At 38.3% G+C, this 18,321-nt stretch overlaps 1 protein-coding gene and 1 non-coding gene across 2 annotated transcripts in view; both read right to left on the bottom strand.

The window, feature by feature from the left end:
- CKAP5 (cytoskeleton associated protein 5) overlaps positions 1-18,321 on the bottom strand; it is a 66,456-nt gene that overhangs the window by 7,631 nt on the left and 40,504 nt on the right. Inside the window, exons 29-41 of the mRNA XM_015824124.1 lie at positions 17,162-17,287; positions 15,864-16,013; positions 15,289-15,492; positions 14,049-14,184; positions 13,288-13,481; positions 10,870-11,042; positions 8,836-9,009; positions 7,546-7,666; positions 4,100-4,279; positions 3,020-3,207; positions 2,082-2,157; positions 1,520-1,708; positions 1,294-1,431 (exon numbers count right to left, since the gene is read on the bottom strand). Of these exons, the coding sequence (XP_015679610.1) occupies positions 1,294-1,431; positions 1,520-1,708; positions 2,082-2,157; positions 3,020-3,207; positions 4,100-4,279; positions 7,546-7,666; positions 8,836-9,009; positions 10,870-11,042; positions 13,288-13,481; positions 14,049-14,184; positions 15,289-15,492; positions 15,864-16,013; positions 17,162-17,287 (2,049 nt within the window). The remainder of the gene's footprint in view (positions 1-1,293; positions 1,432-1,519; positions 1,709-2,081; positions 2,158-3,019; positions 3,208-4,099; positions 4,280-7,545; positions 7,667-8,835; positions 9,010-10,869; positions 11,043-13,287; positions 13,482-14,048; positions 14,185-15,288; positions 15,493-15,863; positions 16,014-17,161; positions 17,288-18,321) is intronic.
- LOC114923152 lies at positions 7,362-7,472 on the bottom strand. The gene has a single exon (XR_003810578.1). It is a non-coding gene; the product is annotated as a small nucleolar RNA SNORD67 (small nucleolar RNA).

The following is an 18,321-nucleotide window of genomic DNA, read 5'->3' as shown; positions in this document are numbered from 1 at the left end:
AGTCAATTGCAAAAGGCGGCCTTACTAGGAACTGCTTCCATCCTGCGACGATATCTGTAATACCATCAAACATCCACATCTGCCTATCCCAGGTCCTGGGAAAGGACTCGATAGGTAGACAAAATGCCAAATCCAGTCTGAACATCTGGCTGACTGTGCGATGATCCATAATAATAATAATAGTAATAATAAAGTTGGAAGGGACCTTGGAGGTCATCAAGTCCAACCCCCTGCTCAGGCAGAAAACCTTATACCATTTCAGACAAATGGCTGTCCAGTCTCTTCGTAAAAACTTCCAATGTTGGAGCATTCACAGCTTCTCAAGGCAGGTTGTTCCACTGGTTAATTGTTCTAACTGTCAGGAAGTTTCTCCTTAGTTCTAGGTTGCTTCTCTCCTTGATTAGTTTCCATCCGTTGCTTCTTGTCCGGCCTTCAGGTGCTTTGGAGAATAGCTTGACTCTCTCTTCTTTGTGGCAGCCCCTGAGATATTGGAACACTGCTTTCATGTCCCCCCTCGTCCTTCTCTTCGTTAAACTAGACATACCCAATTCCAGCAGCCTTTCCTTATATGCTTTAGCTTCCAGTCCCCTAATCATCCTTGTTGCTCTTCTCTGCACTCTTTCTAGAGTCTCAACATCTTTTTTACATCGTGGTGATCAAAACTGGATGCAGTATTCCAAGTATGGCCTTACAAGGCATTGTAAAGTGGTATTGATACTTCACGTGATCTTGATTTTATCCCTCTGTTAATGCAGCCTAGCACTGTGTTGGCTTTTTGGCAGCTGCAGCACCTTGCTGGCTCATATTTAAATGATTGTCCACTAGGACTCCGAGATCCCTCTCACAGTTACTACTATTGAGCAAGGTACCCCCTATATTATACCTGTACAAGTTGAGGACTACCTGTAATTCATCTCCTTTAACAGAAGTCAAAATGACTACCTGAATCTTTTTTTAAAAAGATCTGTTATTTTATAAATAAATGCATGAAAAAAGAGAAAATTTATTGTTTATAGGAAACAGGCATGTTGCCCAATTTGTACACAGCCTAAAACATACTGTTGTGCAAGAGATACTCTGTAGCTAACCAAACGTTTTGCAAAATGCCTCCCTGCATTTCTTGACATCTTAATCCAGCCACATCAGAGAGCTTCTTCAGCCTTCTATGCAATCCAGAATAAAGGTCTAATACAGTAAAAATGATATAATTCCCAAAGATTCTAACTGTGCAATCATAAAATTAACCAGCTGTAGAGGCGACAGCTGTTTTATTTTAAAATACAAAATACTTACAGTACGGGAAGCACCTTTTTCTGTGCCTTTATCAGATTTGCTTCCAGTTTGGTCCAGGGAGTGTTTCATCATTCTGCACAGATGAGCCTCCAATTCAGACTCGTTCTTGTTATCTATCATTGTTAAATGATCCAAAATCTAGAAAGGAACATTATAAATTTAGAGAGAATCTTTTAAATATTCCTGAGAACCATTCGTAGGTTGGAACAAATCCACTTGGTCTTACCTTGGCTCCCTTCAGTTTGCATAATGTATGAATCAAGGTCTTCAGAGTCCGTATTGGGAATTCACTTTTACATTGCTTTAATTTCTCTTTTGGAAACACCTTCATAAAGATGTGAATGTCCAACATTATTCGGTCCAGGTTGATACTGTTGATAGTTTCAGGGAGAAGTCTTACCATTCTCCACAAGCACTTGGAGACAGGAGAGAAATGTTTACAAACAAAAATCAGTTACTTACGGAGAAGCATATCCTAATGCAGAGTTGTCAGTGGCAAACTTGATGTTTTAAAAGCTTAAAATAAATGGTCACGAACAAATACGGTGATTGTCTGCTCAATTACATTGGACATAAGTTTACAGATCATTAAGACACAACTCTTAACAGAGATTTTTAAACCTTTCATTTTTACTGTCAAGCTTATCTGTTAATAACAGCATGCCACACTAAGTTGTATTTATATTGTGATTTTTCCAATAGAAAACAAATTAGGTCTATAATTATGACAAGCTGGCAATACATGTCATTATGCCATTTCAAATTTGAAAACAAACCTACATACTCACTTTCATTACAAGTTCTGAGAACTTTGGAGAACTAGCAGTGGCTAATAGACTGTCCTGGAGTAGAACAAGCAGGGCACTAGAAGAATTAAATGAAGTAGCATTGTTTATTTGATTTATACAGCCCCCCCATGTCAACGTGATGATTTTGGGTGGCTAACATTTAAAACTGTGATACAGATAACATAAAATTACAGTGCATGTAATAACAATTGACATAAAAGCCAGTCTGCCATAAAGCAAGTGACAGTCTCTTAAGTTCCATCTAAATATAACCACTGCAAGAGTCATACATATTTCCACAGAGAATCAGCAAGCACCATGCAGAGAGGGGTAATACGTGGGATTTTACTTGGGAGATTGTTCAAAATACAACAGAATACGAACACACCGCCTATCTGTAACTCATAAAAGCATCCATGACTTTTTCCAAGACTGCATGACTATTGCAGGGAGGCCTCCACTGTAATCACAGTGTTTATGCTCTAAACCAGGGGTAGGCAACCTCGGCTCTTTTATGACTCATGGACTTCAACTCCCAGAATTCCTGAGTCAGCTATAGCTGACTCAGGAATTCTGGGAGTTGAAGTCCATGAGTCATAAAAGAGCCGAGGTTGCCTACCCCTGCTCTAAACCATGGGTGTTAAACCGTGGGCTGGTTGCATTATGCAGACGCCACGCCCACCCCAGGCTCCGCCAATGTGAAAAAAGTCACGATACATCGCAACACGTCAAGTGACGTGGCGAGTTTGACACCCGTGCTCCAAACCATCTCTTCTTATGAATTAAACTTGAAGCATTACTCAACTGTACCCAACTATAATGAGGAACAAAAGTATTTCATCAAGCACATGGCGGAATATTAGTGTTAAGGGCTATGTCAGAAGGTTATACTATGAAAAAATAAAAGACCTTTTTCATCTTATCATCAAGTGATTTACCTTAATATGTTGGTTTGGTCAGATTTCTCTAGAACTTTTACCACCAAGAGGTTGACAGATCTGATAACCTGCTGGCCTTCTTCTAGATCTTCAACTCTTGAATCCAGCATTAAGGTAATGAGGCCATGCATCAAATCCTTCAACACTCCTGCGGAAGCCTCCCTTGCCAAGCTTTCAATCTGGAATAACTGTCAAATGAATTTAAGTTTTAGATATAATTCTTTCTTCTGAATAAAACTTAGGAGCCTCAATAACCCCTTCAGAACCCCAATATTAGATTGGTCGCTATTTTGAAAACAATGTTGCATTTTGTTTGCCTTCCCAGTAAGCCTTGTTTTAAGAAATACATTTAGAAGTGTTGATGAGCAGAAAGAACATGTGGTGCGGGACTGAAGAGAAGGGGATGCTTTACATGTCAGCCTGAAGAAATTCAGTGGCAAACTAAAACACAACAATAAAACACAAGCCACACCTCTTAAAGGCATGGTTTGTTCTTTATAGAATGTTGATGTCAGATGATTGACACCGCAGCTGAAAATTGCAGCAGATTAGAACAGCGCTATAAGAACTGCACTTACTTATCTGGGGAGCTCTATTTATTCATCCCTGAAAATAGCACTTCAAGAACTAAAATATTAATATGTGTAAAATATCTAGATCATTTAACCCAAGCACGTCAAACAAAATAAAATACTACATTGTGAACCCCCACTTTGCTAAATAAAAACCATTTATCTTTTTTTCCCAAACAGATACACAGTAAACAAACATTTTATTTTTAAGTTTTAATTAAGCTTCTAAGAACTAAGTTTGTGAACTGCTTTTGGTAACTCTCAAAATCCAGAAAGACGATGAGTAAAAAACATGCAACTTGACCTATTATGTACCAAGCAACCAGATTGTGCATTAAATTTGCTAGATGTGCAGCATACTTGACTTTTTTTGATAAATCTATACGTGTACTAGAGTAAAATAATAAATTTTACATAAAAGAAATAATAATAAAATAAATGTATACCTGACCGAATTTTAACTGTTTTTGCTCATTTTACAGTGGCAAAGAAAATAAAGAACTCTTACCGAAATCATGTTTCCAATGATGCAACTGTACAACTTGACAATCTCATCCTTGTCCAGTTTCTCATCAGCCATATGAGTATTATAAATGAGTCGGAGCTGCATGAATGTAGCTATTAAGAACTGGTCAATGTGGCCAGACATTGCCTCAGCTTTATCCTCTTGTCTCAGAACCTCATCAATCTATATGCAGAAATAATAATAGTTTTTCCTCACCCAGCAGAGTATTTAAGACATTGGCATGCACTAGCTGCAAAAACTATCACCGATTTCTTAACTATTATTTTTCCCATTTTACTATTCTATTACAATTCTTTAAGAATCCATCACTTTGTTCACAATCTTAGGATATTAGACCAAACATCAGATGTGCAGTGCCAGCAAAAGCTAGTCATTCCTGCATTCTCTAGTCTTAACAAATTCTGCAGCCTTCACACTTCAAAGAACCTATCTCAAATATGTAGCTACAGGCAGAGTTTGGAATTTAGAATTTATTTTTCCTACTATTGCAGTAATTGTTAGCTGTAGGGCAGGGGTCTGCAACCTTAAACACTCAAAGAGCCACTTGGACCCGTTTCCCAGAGAAAAGAAAAACTTGCATGCACACACAAGGGGTGGGGAGCTTGATTGAAGAGTTTAATTAAAAAGAAATAGAGGCTGCTGTGCATGAGTTCTCTCTCTTTCCTCTCTATCTCCCTCTCTTCCCTCTTTCTTTCCTCTTTCCTCTCCCCCTCTCTTTTTCTCTCTCCCTTTCTCTCTTTCTTCTCCCCTTTCTTCTCCCTCTCTCCCTTCCTTTCTTTCTTTCCCTCGTTCCTTTCTCTTTCCTCTCCCCCTTTCCTCTCCCTCTCCTCTCTCTCTCTTTTTCTCGCTCTTTCCTCTCCCTCTCTCTTTATTCTCCCCCTCTCCCTCTCCCCTCTCTCTTTCCTCTCCCTCTTTCTTCTCCTCCCTCTCTCTTTCCTCTCCCTCTCCTCCTCTCTCTCTCCCTCTCTCCGATCTTCCGCTCACCTGGCAAGCTGGCTTCAGGCTCTTCTCCAACAAGCTGACACACATTCTTATTGGGCTGGCTCTCTCCTGCCCTTCCTGCAGAGACGCAGCAAAGGGAGAAGCCCCGCCAATAAACTTGTCAGCTCGTCTGAGAACAGCGTGAGGCCACTCTTTTTTACACACACACACACACACACACACACAGAGAGAGAGAGAGAGAGAGAGAGAGAGAGAGAGAGAGAGAGAGAGAGAGAGAGAGAGAGAGAGAGAGAGAAGGGAAGCGCAAGTGCCTCTCTGTCTCTGTAAATGGGGGAGGAGGCTGGGAGCCGCAGGAGAAGGCTCAAAGAGCCGCATGCGGCTCCAGAGCCGTGGGTTGCCGACCCGTGCCCTAGGGGAATGCAAGATGAAAATGTGAATTCACCCCTGAGTATTGAAAGCTTTTCCATAAAATTTTTCATGTTGTTTGGAATAGTTGAGAAAGAGTATCCTTCCTTTTGAAGATAGCAAAGTAAAAATGATGGCTACTCTGCAGAAAACCTCAGTTCAGACCCATTGGTAGACTGAGGGTCATCAAATCTTATTCTAAAACTTACAACTAGAGGCCAGAGAGAAATGAATAAAATATAATGAAAACGGAATTCCTGTATTTGGTAAACAAAGAACTTCATCATGCACTCTAGTATTTGTTCCATTTCCGGGGCACCAATCAACTTAAGGCTGGTATACAGTGTATTATTGGCAAGGAGTGAAGAAGGAAAAGCAAAGAAAGCAAACAACTACTGGATGCTTATCATGGGGACTACTTTTGAAGGAACAATCAGCAGTGAGTCGAAAACATGGTAAAAAAAAACAGAATCTAGCAATCTGTCCGATCTACAGGTACTACTAACTTCGTATACTGACAATTACTAAAGTCTTTTGGTAGTTTCCAATAAAAAATATATTTTCCTTATTCATTTTTTTTATCCTGCTTTTATTATTTTTATAAATAACGCAAGGCAGTGAACATAGTAATACTTCTTTCTCCTTCTATTTTTCCCCACAACAATCCTATGATGTGGGTTTGACTGAGAGAGACTGACCCAAAGTCACCCAGTCAGATTTCATGCCTACAGTGGGACTATAGCCCACAGTCTCTTGGTTTCTAGCCTGGTGCCTTAACTACTAGGCCAAATTGGCTCTCAAAATTAGAATAAATTTTCTTAATAGGAGAAATAAAATTTTATCCACAAAAAGTTATTTACGTACTCTTTACTGATGTGCCAGCATAGAAATATGCTTAACAAAATGAATGCATCACAAAAGCCTCCTCATTTGTTTCCTCTGGCTTACTCTATTCAGCCAAAAGCCAAGTCTGTGCCAGCCCATCTCTCTGCCCCCCACCCCCTGCCTAAATACTTCTTGGAACAAAAGGGGCCTCAGCTGGCAAATGAGGACTCTGCTTCACGGTAAAGTAGCCTGAAATCCAAGTAGTGGAAGAACAGGAACAGCATTAAATAAATGCTGTCTTATTAGATAATATGAAGAGTTAAGACAGTGATGGCGAATCTTTTAGAGACCTAGTGCCCAAAAACTGGCCCCGCCCTGCTCTGCCCCCCATCCCCTGCCCCGCCTACCCACAGGACCACTCACTGCCTCCAGGGCCCGCTGCAGATCGCCTAGGCAGCCCAGCAATGCTATGGTGGCCACACTCTCTGCCCGCGCTCTGCAGCATCAACTGCATGATGGGGTGTGAGTGCAGAGTCTTGTCTATGCTTCCTGGCTGCCATGTCCTTGGTTGCGCTGCTCCGTGTGGGCCATGCTCGAGGGCGACTCTCCTTCAGGGGGGCTGCTGGAGAGGAGGGGGTCACGGGGGGAGGCAAGTCTGGGGCAACGGCACGTGTGCCCACAGAGAGGGCTCCGAGTGCCTCCTCTGGCACCCGTGCCATAGGTTCGCCACCACTGAGTTAAGATATCCTTGCATACCTCTTGGTATCAAAAAGAAAGTCAGGGAATTATCTAGAAGGTGAGAATGTTCTATGTTCTTGCATTTGAACATAAGGTCTTTTTCTTTACAAGATGTGGTGCCTGCTCCCAGCTTGGCTGGCTTCAAAAAGGTTTGCATCAATCCATGGAAGTCATGGGGTTTAATAGTTATTAGTCTTGTTGGCAACTCTATAGGCCATCTGCTGGGAGATGGGCTTCCTTGTGCAGTTGTTGACCACTGTGAGAACAGACTGCTGGAACTAGGTAGACCAGAGGTCTCTTCCAGGAAGGCATCACTTATGTTCTTTTTGAGAACTGCGAGTCAGATGGCCCCTGTGCACTTAGTTATGTCATCAAGACATTTCAGAGTGGTGCATGTGTCACCTGACACTCAGCTCCACCAAATGTGCAACTCATCACTCTCGCAAATAATTTGTTGAACTGTGAAATGGTAGCTTAAGAGCACTATATCGCTGCCATCTACAAGCAACACCATTTACCTGGGCAAGAGCTTGGATACTAGTATTGATATCCCCGCTGGCTACCTGGGAGATAACAAAGTTGATAGTAGAAGCAGTATTGCTGTGCATGTCGTCAAAGTGTGGGGAGACAGCACGGATCCTGGATGGAAGAAAGATCCTTGTCATGTGTCTGATTAACGAAACACTTAAAAGGACTTTCAGGCATATTTTTCCCTAAAAGCATTTATTAAGGTTACAGAGACGTCAGTACAGCATGGTGGAAATGCTTAGGTCTGAGATTCTCTTCCGTTACGCATATACATTCTAAGCATTTCCCCCCCCCCCCTTATTTTGGGGTCATGGTTCACATCTTCCAATCAACTTGGAAGATGTGATTTACTTCCGGTTTCTTTCTCCTGGGCTATCCTTATTCTCCTCCCTTTTTCCCTGTTGCCTGGTTTAACTATAAAAATACCAGACAGTTCTGCATATTGTCAAAGCAAGAATATACAGTATTTGCAGCGTTGACATCCCTGTAATTACTGGAAGACAATCCTTGCCACCCTACTTCCAAAATAACACTTGCAAATTTTGCAGGGAGTCTTAGCTTAATTGAGAAAAAACAAAATATGCTACTGAAAACAAGCACACAGTTGGAAGTACAAATGGCTGCAGATATAGCTAATAACTAGATGCTGCTTGCCTGTGGAATTTTACCATTTTTCCCTGTAACACCTGAATAGGCCTTCTCTCATTCTTTTCCTTCCCTGTCAAGTCAGCTCTTCTCCTTGTCTCATCTCTATCTAGTTTTGTTCCTCTACTTTTTTCTTCTACCTTTTCCTACCTCCATTCTGTGGGTGAGGTATTTTTTTGTGTTGTGTTTTGCAGTTTTGCTGGAAGAAAGAAGAATATGGATGTATATATCTCTGTTTCTCTAGGACAGGGGTAGGCAACCTTGGCTCTTTTATGACTCGTGGACTTCAACTCCCAGAATTCCTGAGCCAGCACGGCTCAGCTTAGAAACCTCTCCCTTTCCCCTCAGCATGGCTGGTTCAGGAATTCTGGGAGTTGAAGTCCACGAGTCATAAAAGAGCCAAGGTTGCCTACCCCTGGACTAGGAGACAGTGGCCGGTATATGCAGATGAGAGAATCAATGTATTTTATAAATGGAATTTAACTATAGTTACATCAATTAGTAGTGACTTGTTTTTGTTCTGAGCTTTTCTTTTATGGCCTCGGGTAGAACCTTCATATGTGAGAAAGAAGAGAACACTATACCTCTAATATGCACATACTGGGTCAAAACAGACAAAATTCCCCTGCACTTACTTAGGTTCGGGAATCGAGACTGGTTCAAAGATGTCATCTAGTTTGTGCTGAACAAGTGCTGGCATTTCACATCGCACTGTGCCGTTATCATGCTCTATTTCATCCAGATCCAGCTGAAATTCCCGAGGAACTGTATGCGCTGTATCTGAATGGCCACTCAAGTTACGGGCTTGGCTATAAAAATCAAGCAATACATTTTCCTTAATATTTCAGGAAGCATGCTGCCCTCCCATAGAAATCCTCACAAGCTACAAATGGAAAACATTCTTTTCTATATTATCTGGGACTTTGTTGAATACAGTCCAACTTTGCGTCCAAGAAATCTCCCTAGTTTTCCAACATTCTCTGCAGTTCATAAAGAAATTGGGAAGGTTACTACTCACTACTACTCAGTTTTTGAAGGGCTTAAGGAAGTGAAACAACAAATAATGACTTCTGCTATTCCAACATAACAAACTTTGTTGTCCTCTAACGATTATGTTTAAATATAGGAACCAAAAAAAAAAAAAAAAAAAAACCCCCCGCAGGAAGTCCTTGACTTACAACCGTAATAGATACCATAATTTCCTTTGTTAAGCAAGGCAGTTGCTAAATATGCCCTGCCCAATTTTACAACCTTTTTTTGCCACAGTTGTTAAGCAATCGCTGCAGTTGTGAAATGAACCGTGTGGTCATTAAGCAAATTCAGCTCCCCACCCACCCCCAAATTGATTTTGCTTGTCAGAAGCTGGTTGGGAAGACTGCAAAATGGTGATCGTAGGACCCAGGGACGCTGCAACAGTTGTAAATAAATGCTGGTTCCAGGTGCCCAAATTTTAATCACACGACTGCGGAGATTTGGTTGTAAGTGCAAGACCTGGCCATAAGTCACTTTTTTCAGTACTGTTGTAACTTTGAACAGATACTAAACAAACGGTCGTCGGTCGAGGATTTCCTGCAGTAGTTTTTATAGCGTTTGCATTAACCAAGCAGTATCAGCAATGGCTCTAAACTATTGGGAATCTGTACTCTGTTTAAGACTTGTTAGGCTTCCCTTTCCCTTTACATCTTACACTTGCAGTGTTTCTCAACCTTGACAATTTTAAGGCATGTGGACTTCTACTCCCAGCAATGCTGGCTGTGGAATTCTGGGAGTTGAAGTCCACATGCCTTAAAATTGTCAAGGTTGAGAAACACTGTCTTACAGCAAAATATAGGCACCACCACAAATGTTAAAGAGAGAATGAGAAAGTATGATTTCATCCAAACGAATCCAGTTTTTATTCATCTATGGAGAAGGCATTATGTTAGGTTGCCTTTCTTAGTGACAACTGTTTCTGAATGCAGAATATTTCCAGCTGAGTTTTATACTCTTCAATTACAACTTGCCATTTGTTTTATTTTGTTCGGGATTTCCTACTAAGCAGAGGATTCTAGAACAATGGCATAAAGGCATAGCAAGAGGAATTCTAGGAAGGCTTCAAGAATCATATATTAAACAGAGAGGGGCATCTTAATTTCACACTGGATGGTATCCAATGCCACCTGAATGACTTCCACTTGGGTAGACGTACCTCCTTTAACTTTTTTACCCAAGAGATGGAACTTGACACCATTTCTCATATCCACCACCAGTTTTTCCTAGAACCCTAACTTTTAAGAAGCTTTATTATAATGTGTGGAACTTCTTCCAAAGGGTATTTAATAATTAATGATTGGGGAAAAAAAGACAGAAATCGTACAAGCCCTGCTACCAAGGATTTAGTGGTTAGTACTTACATCCTATAAGTGCGATACATAATTCTGTCCATGGAGAAGCAGTGAAAAAAGGCACAATACCATTTAGAAAGCATTCAAGACATGACAAAACAGATGAACAAAGGTTCAAACATTTTGCTTTGCAGTACTTTTTTGTTTTGTTTTTTGCAATCTGTGTCTCATGCATGCAGCAATGAAAAAAAACAAAAGACAAACACAAGGCAACAGCAAGGTATGTTTTAGCACACACACTGTGAAAATGTTGCACACAGATGGCATTTTCTCCACATAACATACTTGAGTTTGGAAGACATGTCTTCAGCTGCTCCCTTCCGCAGCATGTTTGCACTGGCATTGGTATTTTGTATGCGCTGGGGTTTTTCATCTACCTGCCTTGATAAAGCAGTATTGGGCTTCTTAGCTGACCGTTTTATTCGTTCCTCCAACATACTCATGTCCTTCTCAGAAAGCTGCACAAGAAGAAAAACTTCAATGTCATGACAGATTTGCCTCTAAGAATGCTCCAAAGCTTCATAATTTCTGAAGTGCAGTTTAACTCCCAATACAGGTCTTGTACTTAGCAATTATTCTTTTCTTCCATTTATAAGTACAGTATAAATGTTTCCTAAGACACCTCTAAACGTGAAAATAAGCAAAGGCAGAGTCTCTCATTTATTTATATTCATCAATTTCTCTCCCCAATAGATGTAAAAGGTGTAAACTCTCTCATATGAAAAATAAATTTAAGGAGCTTGGAGATACAGCAACTGTATGATGCTACACAGATTCTCTCTAGAGAAACACCGCATGTCAGTAAGTCAACATCCACGTTTTTGCAGTTGGATATCTATCCTCCTTAATTCAATGAACTGTGACCACTAGGCCAGACAACTTACTATTTAAGTCAGGGCTCTTCAAACTTAGCCCTTTTATGACTTGTGGATTTCAACTCCAGAATTCCTCAGCCAGGCATTCTGGCTGAGGAATTCTGGGAGTTGAAGTCCACAAGTCATAAAAGGGCCAAGTTTGAAGACCCTTGATCTAAGTTGTCAATTACCTAATTCTCTAGAACAGGGGTGGGCAAGCATTTTGTGGCCAAAAGCTAACATTAACAATTGGGGGCTGGGAGAGAGCTGCAAATCAGAGGGCCCACATCATACGCCTATTTTAGCATTTATATCCAGTTTTTATCTGTTTCTCGCTGCAAAATAATTGGGAAATCTATTGTCATTTTTTAGCAGACATGTTTGAAGGGTTTCTGGGGGCCTCCCTTACCTGTATAAAGCAAGAACAGATTACAATTAAGTTTTGCCAGTGGAATACATTTTTTTCCCACGGTTTGAATGAAACTATGGGGCACAACAAATATCACTCTCACAAATGTTAACCTATTTTGTTGACACAGGACTGCCATGTAGGTAAATTCTGGATGCTTCTATCATTTTCCTACTCCCAACCTAGGAAAGTGTCTTGAGAAATAGTAAGACCTAAAGCAGCAATTGACTTAATTTACAATTTTCCCAATAGCTAATATCTTGCAAGAAGAATATGAGATTTCATATCCAAGTGCAGAGATGTTATCTAAATTGAATAACATTAATTTACCATGTTAGATTTTCAAAATGAGAATAGGAAAGTAGTTGTAGGATGTATCAATATATCTTCAAACTCAAAAGCATTCAAAATTAAAAAAAAAAAAAGATAAAATCATCATTAATACAGATGTTCTCCAATTTTGTGGGGTCTTTACCTCCTAAAGTTTCATCTAAGACTGACCTTTCTTACCATACTGATGTTAGAAATTCAGAAATCTGCTCTAAATAATACAATTTATGTAAAATTAAATTGAAATTTTGACAAAAGCAGTGGTTCTGAAATGTAAGAGACAGAAAAAACAATTTCATGTAAGGTACTATTTTGGAAGTAGGTGGTACTTGATGTCACCGGATTTCTTTACTCTGAAATAGCTTGATATCCTACTTGAATGTGGATGGTGAAACTCTCAGAAAGATTTTTATCTTATTTAACCCCAACTTTTTGTAATTTTGTACATAACTAATATAACTTTTTGTAATTTTGTACATAACTAATATTTTAAAATTGTTGTAAAGAGGTAACAGCTATGTTCTAAGTTCATTTTAGTCGCATTTCTATTTAGAATCGGGTTGATATAAAATAATTTGTATCAAGAGACCTAGTGGCCTAAATAGGCATTTAATGATCGATCCCCAACAAACATCTCCAGGCTTTCCTTCCCGCTTTATCTTGATATGCACAAAATATGTGACTTTTGGCTTAGTTGCTTTAATGTTTGGAACAGTTTAAAAACTGATTCTCACAAACTGAATAATAGGTCTGCGCAGATGTTTTTTTTTTTTTTTTTTTTTAACCAATGCAATTTCCTCCAATTCTTCACTGACATAGTTGTCAAACTATTTTGAACATTTGGGGTACACGAAGTTCAACTAATTTCCATGGTATTGCTATCGCAGATTTAACAATAAATGCTTATTTATTTACCATCTTACAATTCACTGACATCTGAATGATCAATTAGCCATCAACTAAATAGTGTAAAGTACAATTTATCTGTTCTTGATAATCAATATTCAGTCAGTTGTATAACGAAGGTCTGTTTTGACTTTGTATCATTTCACCTGAATCATCCAATACACTGTAAGAATTTAATTTTTCCCTTGATTCCCATTTACTTACATTTCCAATCAGCTTGAACACCTGGTCCCCATGCACATTGTAAACAGTAACAATGGTATTAAGTGCAGCATTTCTGACTGTGTTGTCCCTGTCACCAATGTGAATTGCAATTTCCTTTAAGGCTTTGCCTGGAGTTGGCTGACACACATTCATACCATATGATTCAACTAGACATCCCAGCTCTTCCAAGCACTCTAAGGAACAACAAAAGAAGATGTATATAAGGCAGCAACACTTCTTCATAAAGTGAACTGTTATTATAGACAAAGTAAAAATTCTTATTTATGATTAAGTCTCCAAGATTAAACTGGGGACTTACTGTAAAACAATGCATGAAATAGCCACATTTGCCCCTTAACTATTCACTTTTATCATCAGTAGCCTGACTGAATTTACCACAACAGGCACTAAAAATAATTTTTATAACAGGAACACAATTGTTAACTCTCTATTTATTGTATTTTTATTTTTTATTTCCTTCCTATTTCACTGTTTCCTATCCCACTCCCACTTCTAAGTAAAAGGCTCCTACTGCTCTTTTTGGAAATAATTATGTAGAAAAATTGCATATATGAATGTGCACCCCCAATCCCTTACTAGGCTGAAAACAATTACCTACCCCTGCCTACACCAATGCATCTCCCTGTATATTTTATGCATCCAACCCAGAACTTGACACACCAGTATTTCAAGTAGGACTTGCCCATTCCATTATTTTCATGACTGTAATAAGATATTGTGATCTGTACTACATGTCTCACCTGCCCGCTGTTTTGAATTTTTTGATTTTGTTCCATCCATGATAAACGTGAACATCTTGCTGGCTGGATAGACAAGGCACATCCTGTTCAGAATGGCACGCACATCCCTTCGAATAACATCTTTGGATTCCCCAACCTAAAATCAGAGAAGGTATTTGGAGATTTAGAGAAACTGGAAGCATAATTAGTATTCTTAGTATTCTCATCCAAGGCCTTCAGGGAATCACATGCACTCCTAAGTTTTCAGATTGTATATTTTTACTGTGGAATTTTAGCTCGTGACAAATACACTGGAGCAAACATGAGTGTATTTAATCTTGAGCATAATAACATATTAGAAGATGCTATTCTGATGTAGATTACTGTTCTCACTTGCTCTGAGATTTTTGTAAATTAGAATCTTTCCAAATACAGCAGCAAAAACTGATACAAAATATCATGGGTCATTATAGTAAATAAGAGATAGATGTTCTCTAATGAACTGAAAAAATTCTGTAAAGGTATTTGCTCAACAATTCTCCAGTAAATTTTTATATCTATGTTAAAAAACATTGTTCTCTCACACACACTGTTTCATGTATTACAGTTAATTTAGTTGTTAAAGATCAGAATTTCTAATTGATGTATTTGGTATTTTTTTTTTTTTTTTGCTAACAGACATAATTCTACTACCATTACTAATGCAAGTATTTTATTTGAAACTGCTCTCATATTTTTTATTAACATTACAGGTAACAATACCTAGCTCATCTTGGTTGATCTCATAAAAGATAAATTTTGTTCTCTACTTCTTGCATCCTATTTTTCTGATTGTGCCTAATATAATGTATTGACTGAAGTTTTAATGATATTGAGTATTATTCAAAACCTTAGGTCAAGCATTCTACAATTGAAGCATAAAGGCAATTTTTATTGTCCTTTAAATCAGTAAAAATCGAAAAAGCATTATTAGCAATGTTTTCCATTTCTATTATTTAAAAAAGTAACTATATTTCAAAGCTGGTTTTCTTGGCTTTTTTTTCCAAATAGGGTTTTTCTTTTCTTTTCTTTTCCAAATACAGTATCCTCTAGTTCTATTGGCTCAAATCACCATTATTCTCAATACTGTCACACAGGGAGCTCTAATTTCACAATTTGCTTTTTGTTATGTTTTGTGAGAAACAATTCCTAAATTTTCCATTCTACCCACTCTTAAGAGGTCAACCCACACCAAATATGCTGGATTTAAAATTCTGGATACCTTCAAGATAAGGTAGGGAATGAAAGAAGTGGCTTCATTTTCAGTCAGGTGGTATTCTTCTTGGTTCAAAATGATGAACAGCAACTTAAGATACTCCAGAGTTTTCATCAGAACACTTGTGTTGGTGTCAAAGAACCTCAGAGTGATCCACTTCAGAATCAGATCTAAACAGCTGATAACTCCATCTTTTTCACTCTCCAAGTGCTTGAAAGAGAAAAAAATCAATGTGAAGTTTTGCAAAAAAATTAATATATATTTTTAACCATAAAATAAATCAAGAAATTGTATTTCAATTAAACGATTATCCCCCGGCATTTCTAGTAGCAAAGGGACCAAAGATAATTGTTTTGTGCATGCATAATTGCTACTTGCATCAGCTACTCTGCTATTTAATTTTGTTTCGAAGGCTCATGTTCAGTGCCTTAATGGAGGCCAATACTAATTGCACTGTTCTTATGAGAATATTATGCAGGGCTCTAAGTTGAATAGTGTATTTCCAAAAGCTGCATGCTCTAGAAAAGGTTATACTAATGTTCTTATTGTTTTATCAATTGCCAGAAATCAATGCTCCTCACCTCAACCATTACACTAAGAGCTCTGTTGTGGCGTTGAAAATCTGCATGAAACATTTCATCTTGTAACCACTTGGCAACACAGCTAGACATCTGAGTCTTCAATTGCTCAATATATTCATCACGAGGAGTAGTAAAGTTCCATTTCAAAATCTGAGGAAAGAGGGGAACATAAGTCTTCTTAAAAGGTTAAAGACCTGTAACTTTACCTACCCACAACTTAACTTCCACTTAAAATAATCAGTCTGTAAATTGTAAGTGGCATGTATATAGATACTATATATTTGTGTAGGTGTTCTCCTTATTTACTAAGACTACATTATTGAGCCTCAGGTAATTTTTAAGTAATACTTGTCCTCTTAACGTAACAAAAGAAATTCATATTTACAGAAGAAAGATTTTTTTCCTATATAGATTATTACTCGACTATCCAAAAACATGGCATCTTTGTAATTTTCACTTTTTTCCTTTCACTAAAGCTAGTTTGGCTAAACTTCAAGCAAGCAATTTCTACCTTCCCCACTTTCGAGACTGCCATGAAGAGGATACCAGAAAAAATTGATTATTTTAAACTAAGGAGGATTTATTCTTGTATCTGAATAGAAACAAGTCCAGACTGTTAAAAATAGACTTATGCTTCCACCTTGGCATATAACATGTGTCAACTAGATCTCTTGTTGGATTTGTAATAGATTCTCACAAACATCACCTGGTGAGCTTTCATTACTGAAGTAGACCTAATTTTGGATCTTTGTATTTTGTATTTTAATACCTCAGGACTGTATTATAACATAGATGCTTAGGTGCATACACATGCAGTCAGTGGTTTGAGGCTTGTTTTTGCCTATTCATTCTGTGCAGTATTTCTCAAACTTAGTAACTCTTATGTTGATTTCAACTCCCACAATTCCCCATGCCGGCTGGTGCAATTTTAGCAATCTTCCCATTAAAAAAATACAATAAAATATTTTTGTTATTGTAGAAACATTTCCTAATACTGAATGAGACACCTTCCCAACACAGTAATTCCGAACAAATTTGGTAGATTTTGTAGACCAAACTTAGCAAAAAAGAATGACAGAACAACTTCTAATTCTGCAATGCTTATCCAGTGAACTGCTAAGAACATTGATAAGTATATTACAGCAGAATATGCGTTTGTACAATTAAAAGTGAATAACTTTAAGTGATCTCCACATTTATTTTTAACTGTAGATTTCCAGTGTTAAGGTAAATATAGTCTATAATGGGAGTTAATGTCTAACATAGACCAGAAATCAGACATTGAGAATTTCTCTCACCTTTAATCCTTTCTCATCTTTCATTCTTTGCTCTTTTCCATTTGGGACAAAAATAAAAACTGGGCCAGACCTGTCTTCATCATCTTTCAAGTTGGACTTGCTCGGAACCTTTTTCCCTTGTATGCCCTAAGAAACAAAACAATAGTCAGTTGATATCCTCATAACCAAGCTCCTGTAATCTAGTTTTAAACCACTTTCCATTCTGCATCTCTGGACTAATTTCATTGAAGTCAATAGGAATTCCTTTATTCAGAACAAATCTATCCCATCAGCATGCAAGTCAAGTATTTCACCTCTACAGAAGTTTGTGTTAGAATGTGCACTGAAGACCTCAAGTACCTATTGAGCAGAATAAAGACAAAGGCCATAACAGTGTTTAGTGCAGCAAGTGTATAAAGGTCAGTGTACCAGCCACTCTAAAGTGGTACCCACTTATTACCTGTTTGATAACTTTGTTCTTTGTCAGATTACTATTGCCTTTGGTGAGGCCTGAATTTGCATCAGAATGCTGAAACAAGTCATAAAATACTCTTCTGTAGTTAACAGTATCGACCACATAAACACTTTTAAAAAAGTTTTTTATTGCATAAATTTGAATATAGTGCACAAGCACTCTGCTCCTATTTACTGACCGCATGTGGAATATTTCATATCTAAGATCACTAGCATGTGAATCATACTGAGGAAGAACTGAGTTAGAAGGGACCATTCAGGCCACCAAATTCCCTCTCAGTGAAGACCAAGAGGCTCAGACTCCAATTGCCATGAGTGCTTCACAAGGATTATTTCATTAGCCCGAGGTCTGCAGCATGAATTTTTTTTCATGCATTGACCCAAAAATCTCCAATGAGTCAAAAAATGAATAGTATTACAATATACCATGAAACAAAAATGTCTTAAATAAAACTTTACTATGAAACAGAATGAGCTGCAAAATGGAGCTGTGATAAGGTCATTTCATTCTGCCACATAGCTGGTAGTACTTTTCATAGCCAGGGCTGTATCAGATTTTATTTCTGGATTGATATGCAGTACTGTATCTAGGCTGATATTAATCCAGGAAAGCCAACCCACTAAGAACTGCTGTCCAAATCCTGCTCTTCATTTTCTATCATTAAGTGATAGAAATGGAAGGGAGGGAGGGAGGCGGATGGATAAGA

The sequence above is a fragment of the Protobothrops mucrosquamatus genome, unplaced genomic scaffold (assembly GCF_001527695.2).
Source record: "Protobothrops mucrosquamatus isolate PMUCROS unplaced genomic scaffold, P.Mucros_1.0 scaffold2131, whole genome shotgun sequence".
NCBI classification, from domain to species: domain Eukaryota; kingdom Metazoa; phylum Chordata; class Lepidosauria; order Squamata; family Viperidae; genus Protobothrops; species Protobothrops mucrosquamatus.
The sequence above is the reverse complement of the archived record's forward strand: the minus strand, read 5'-3'. Positions and strand labels throughout refer to the sequence as shown.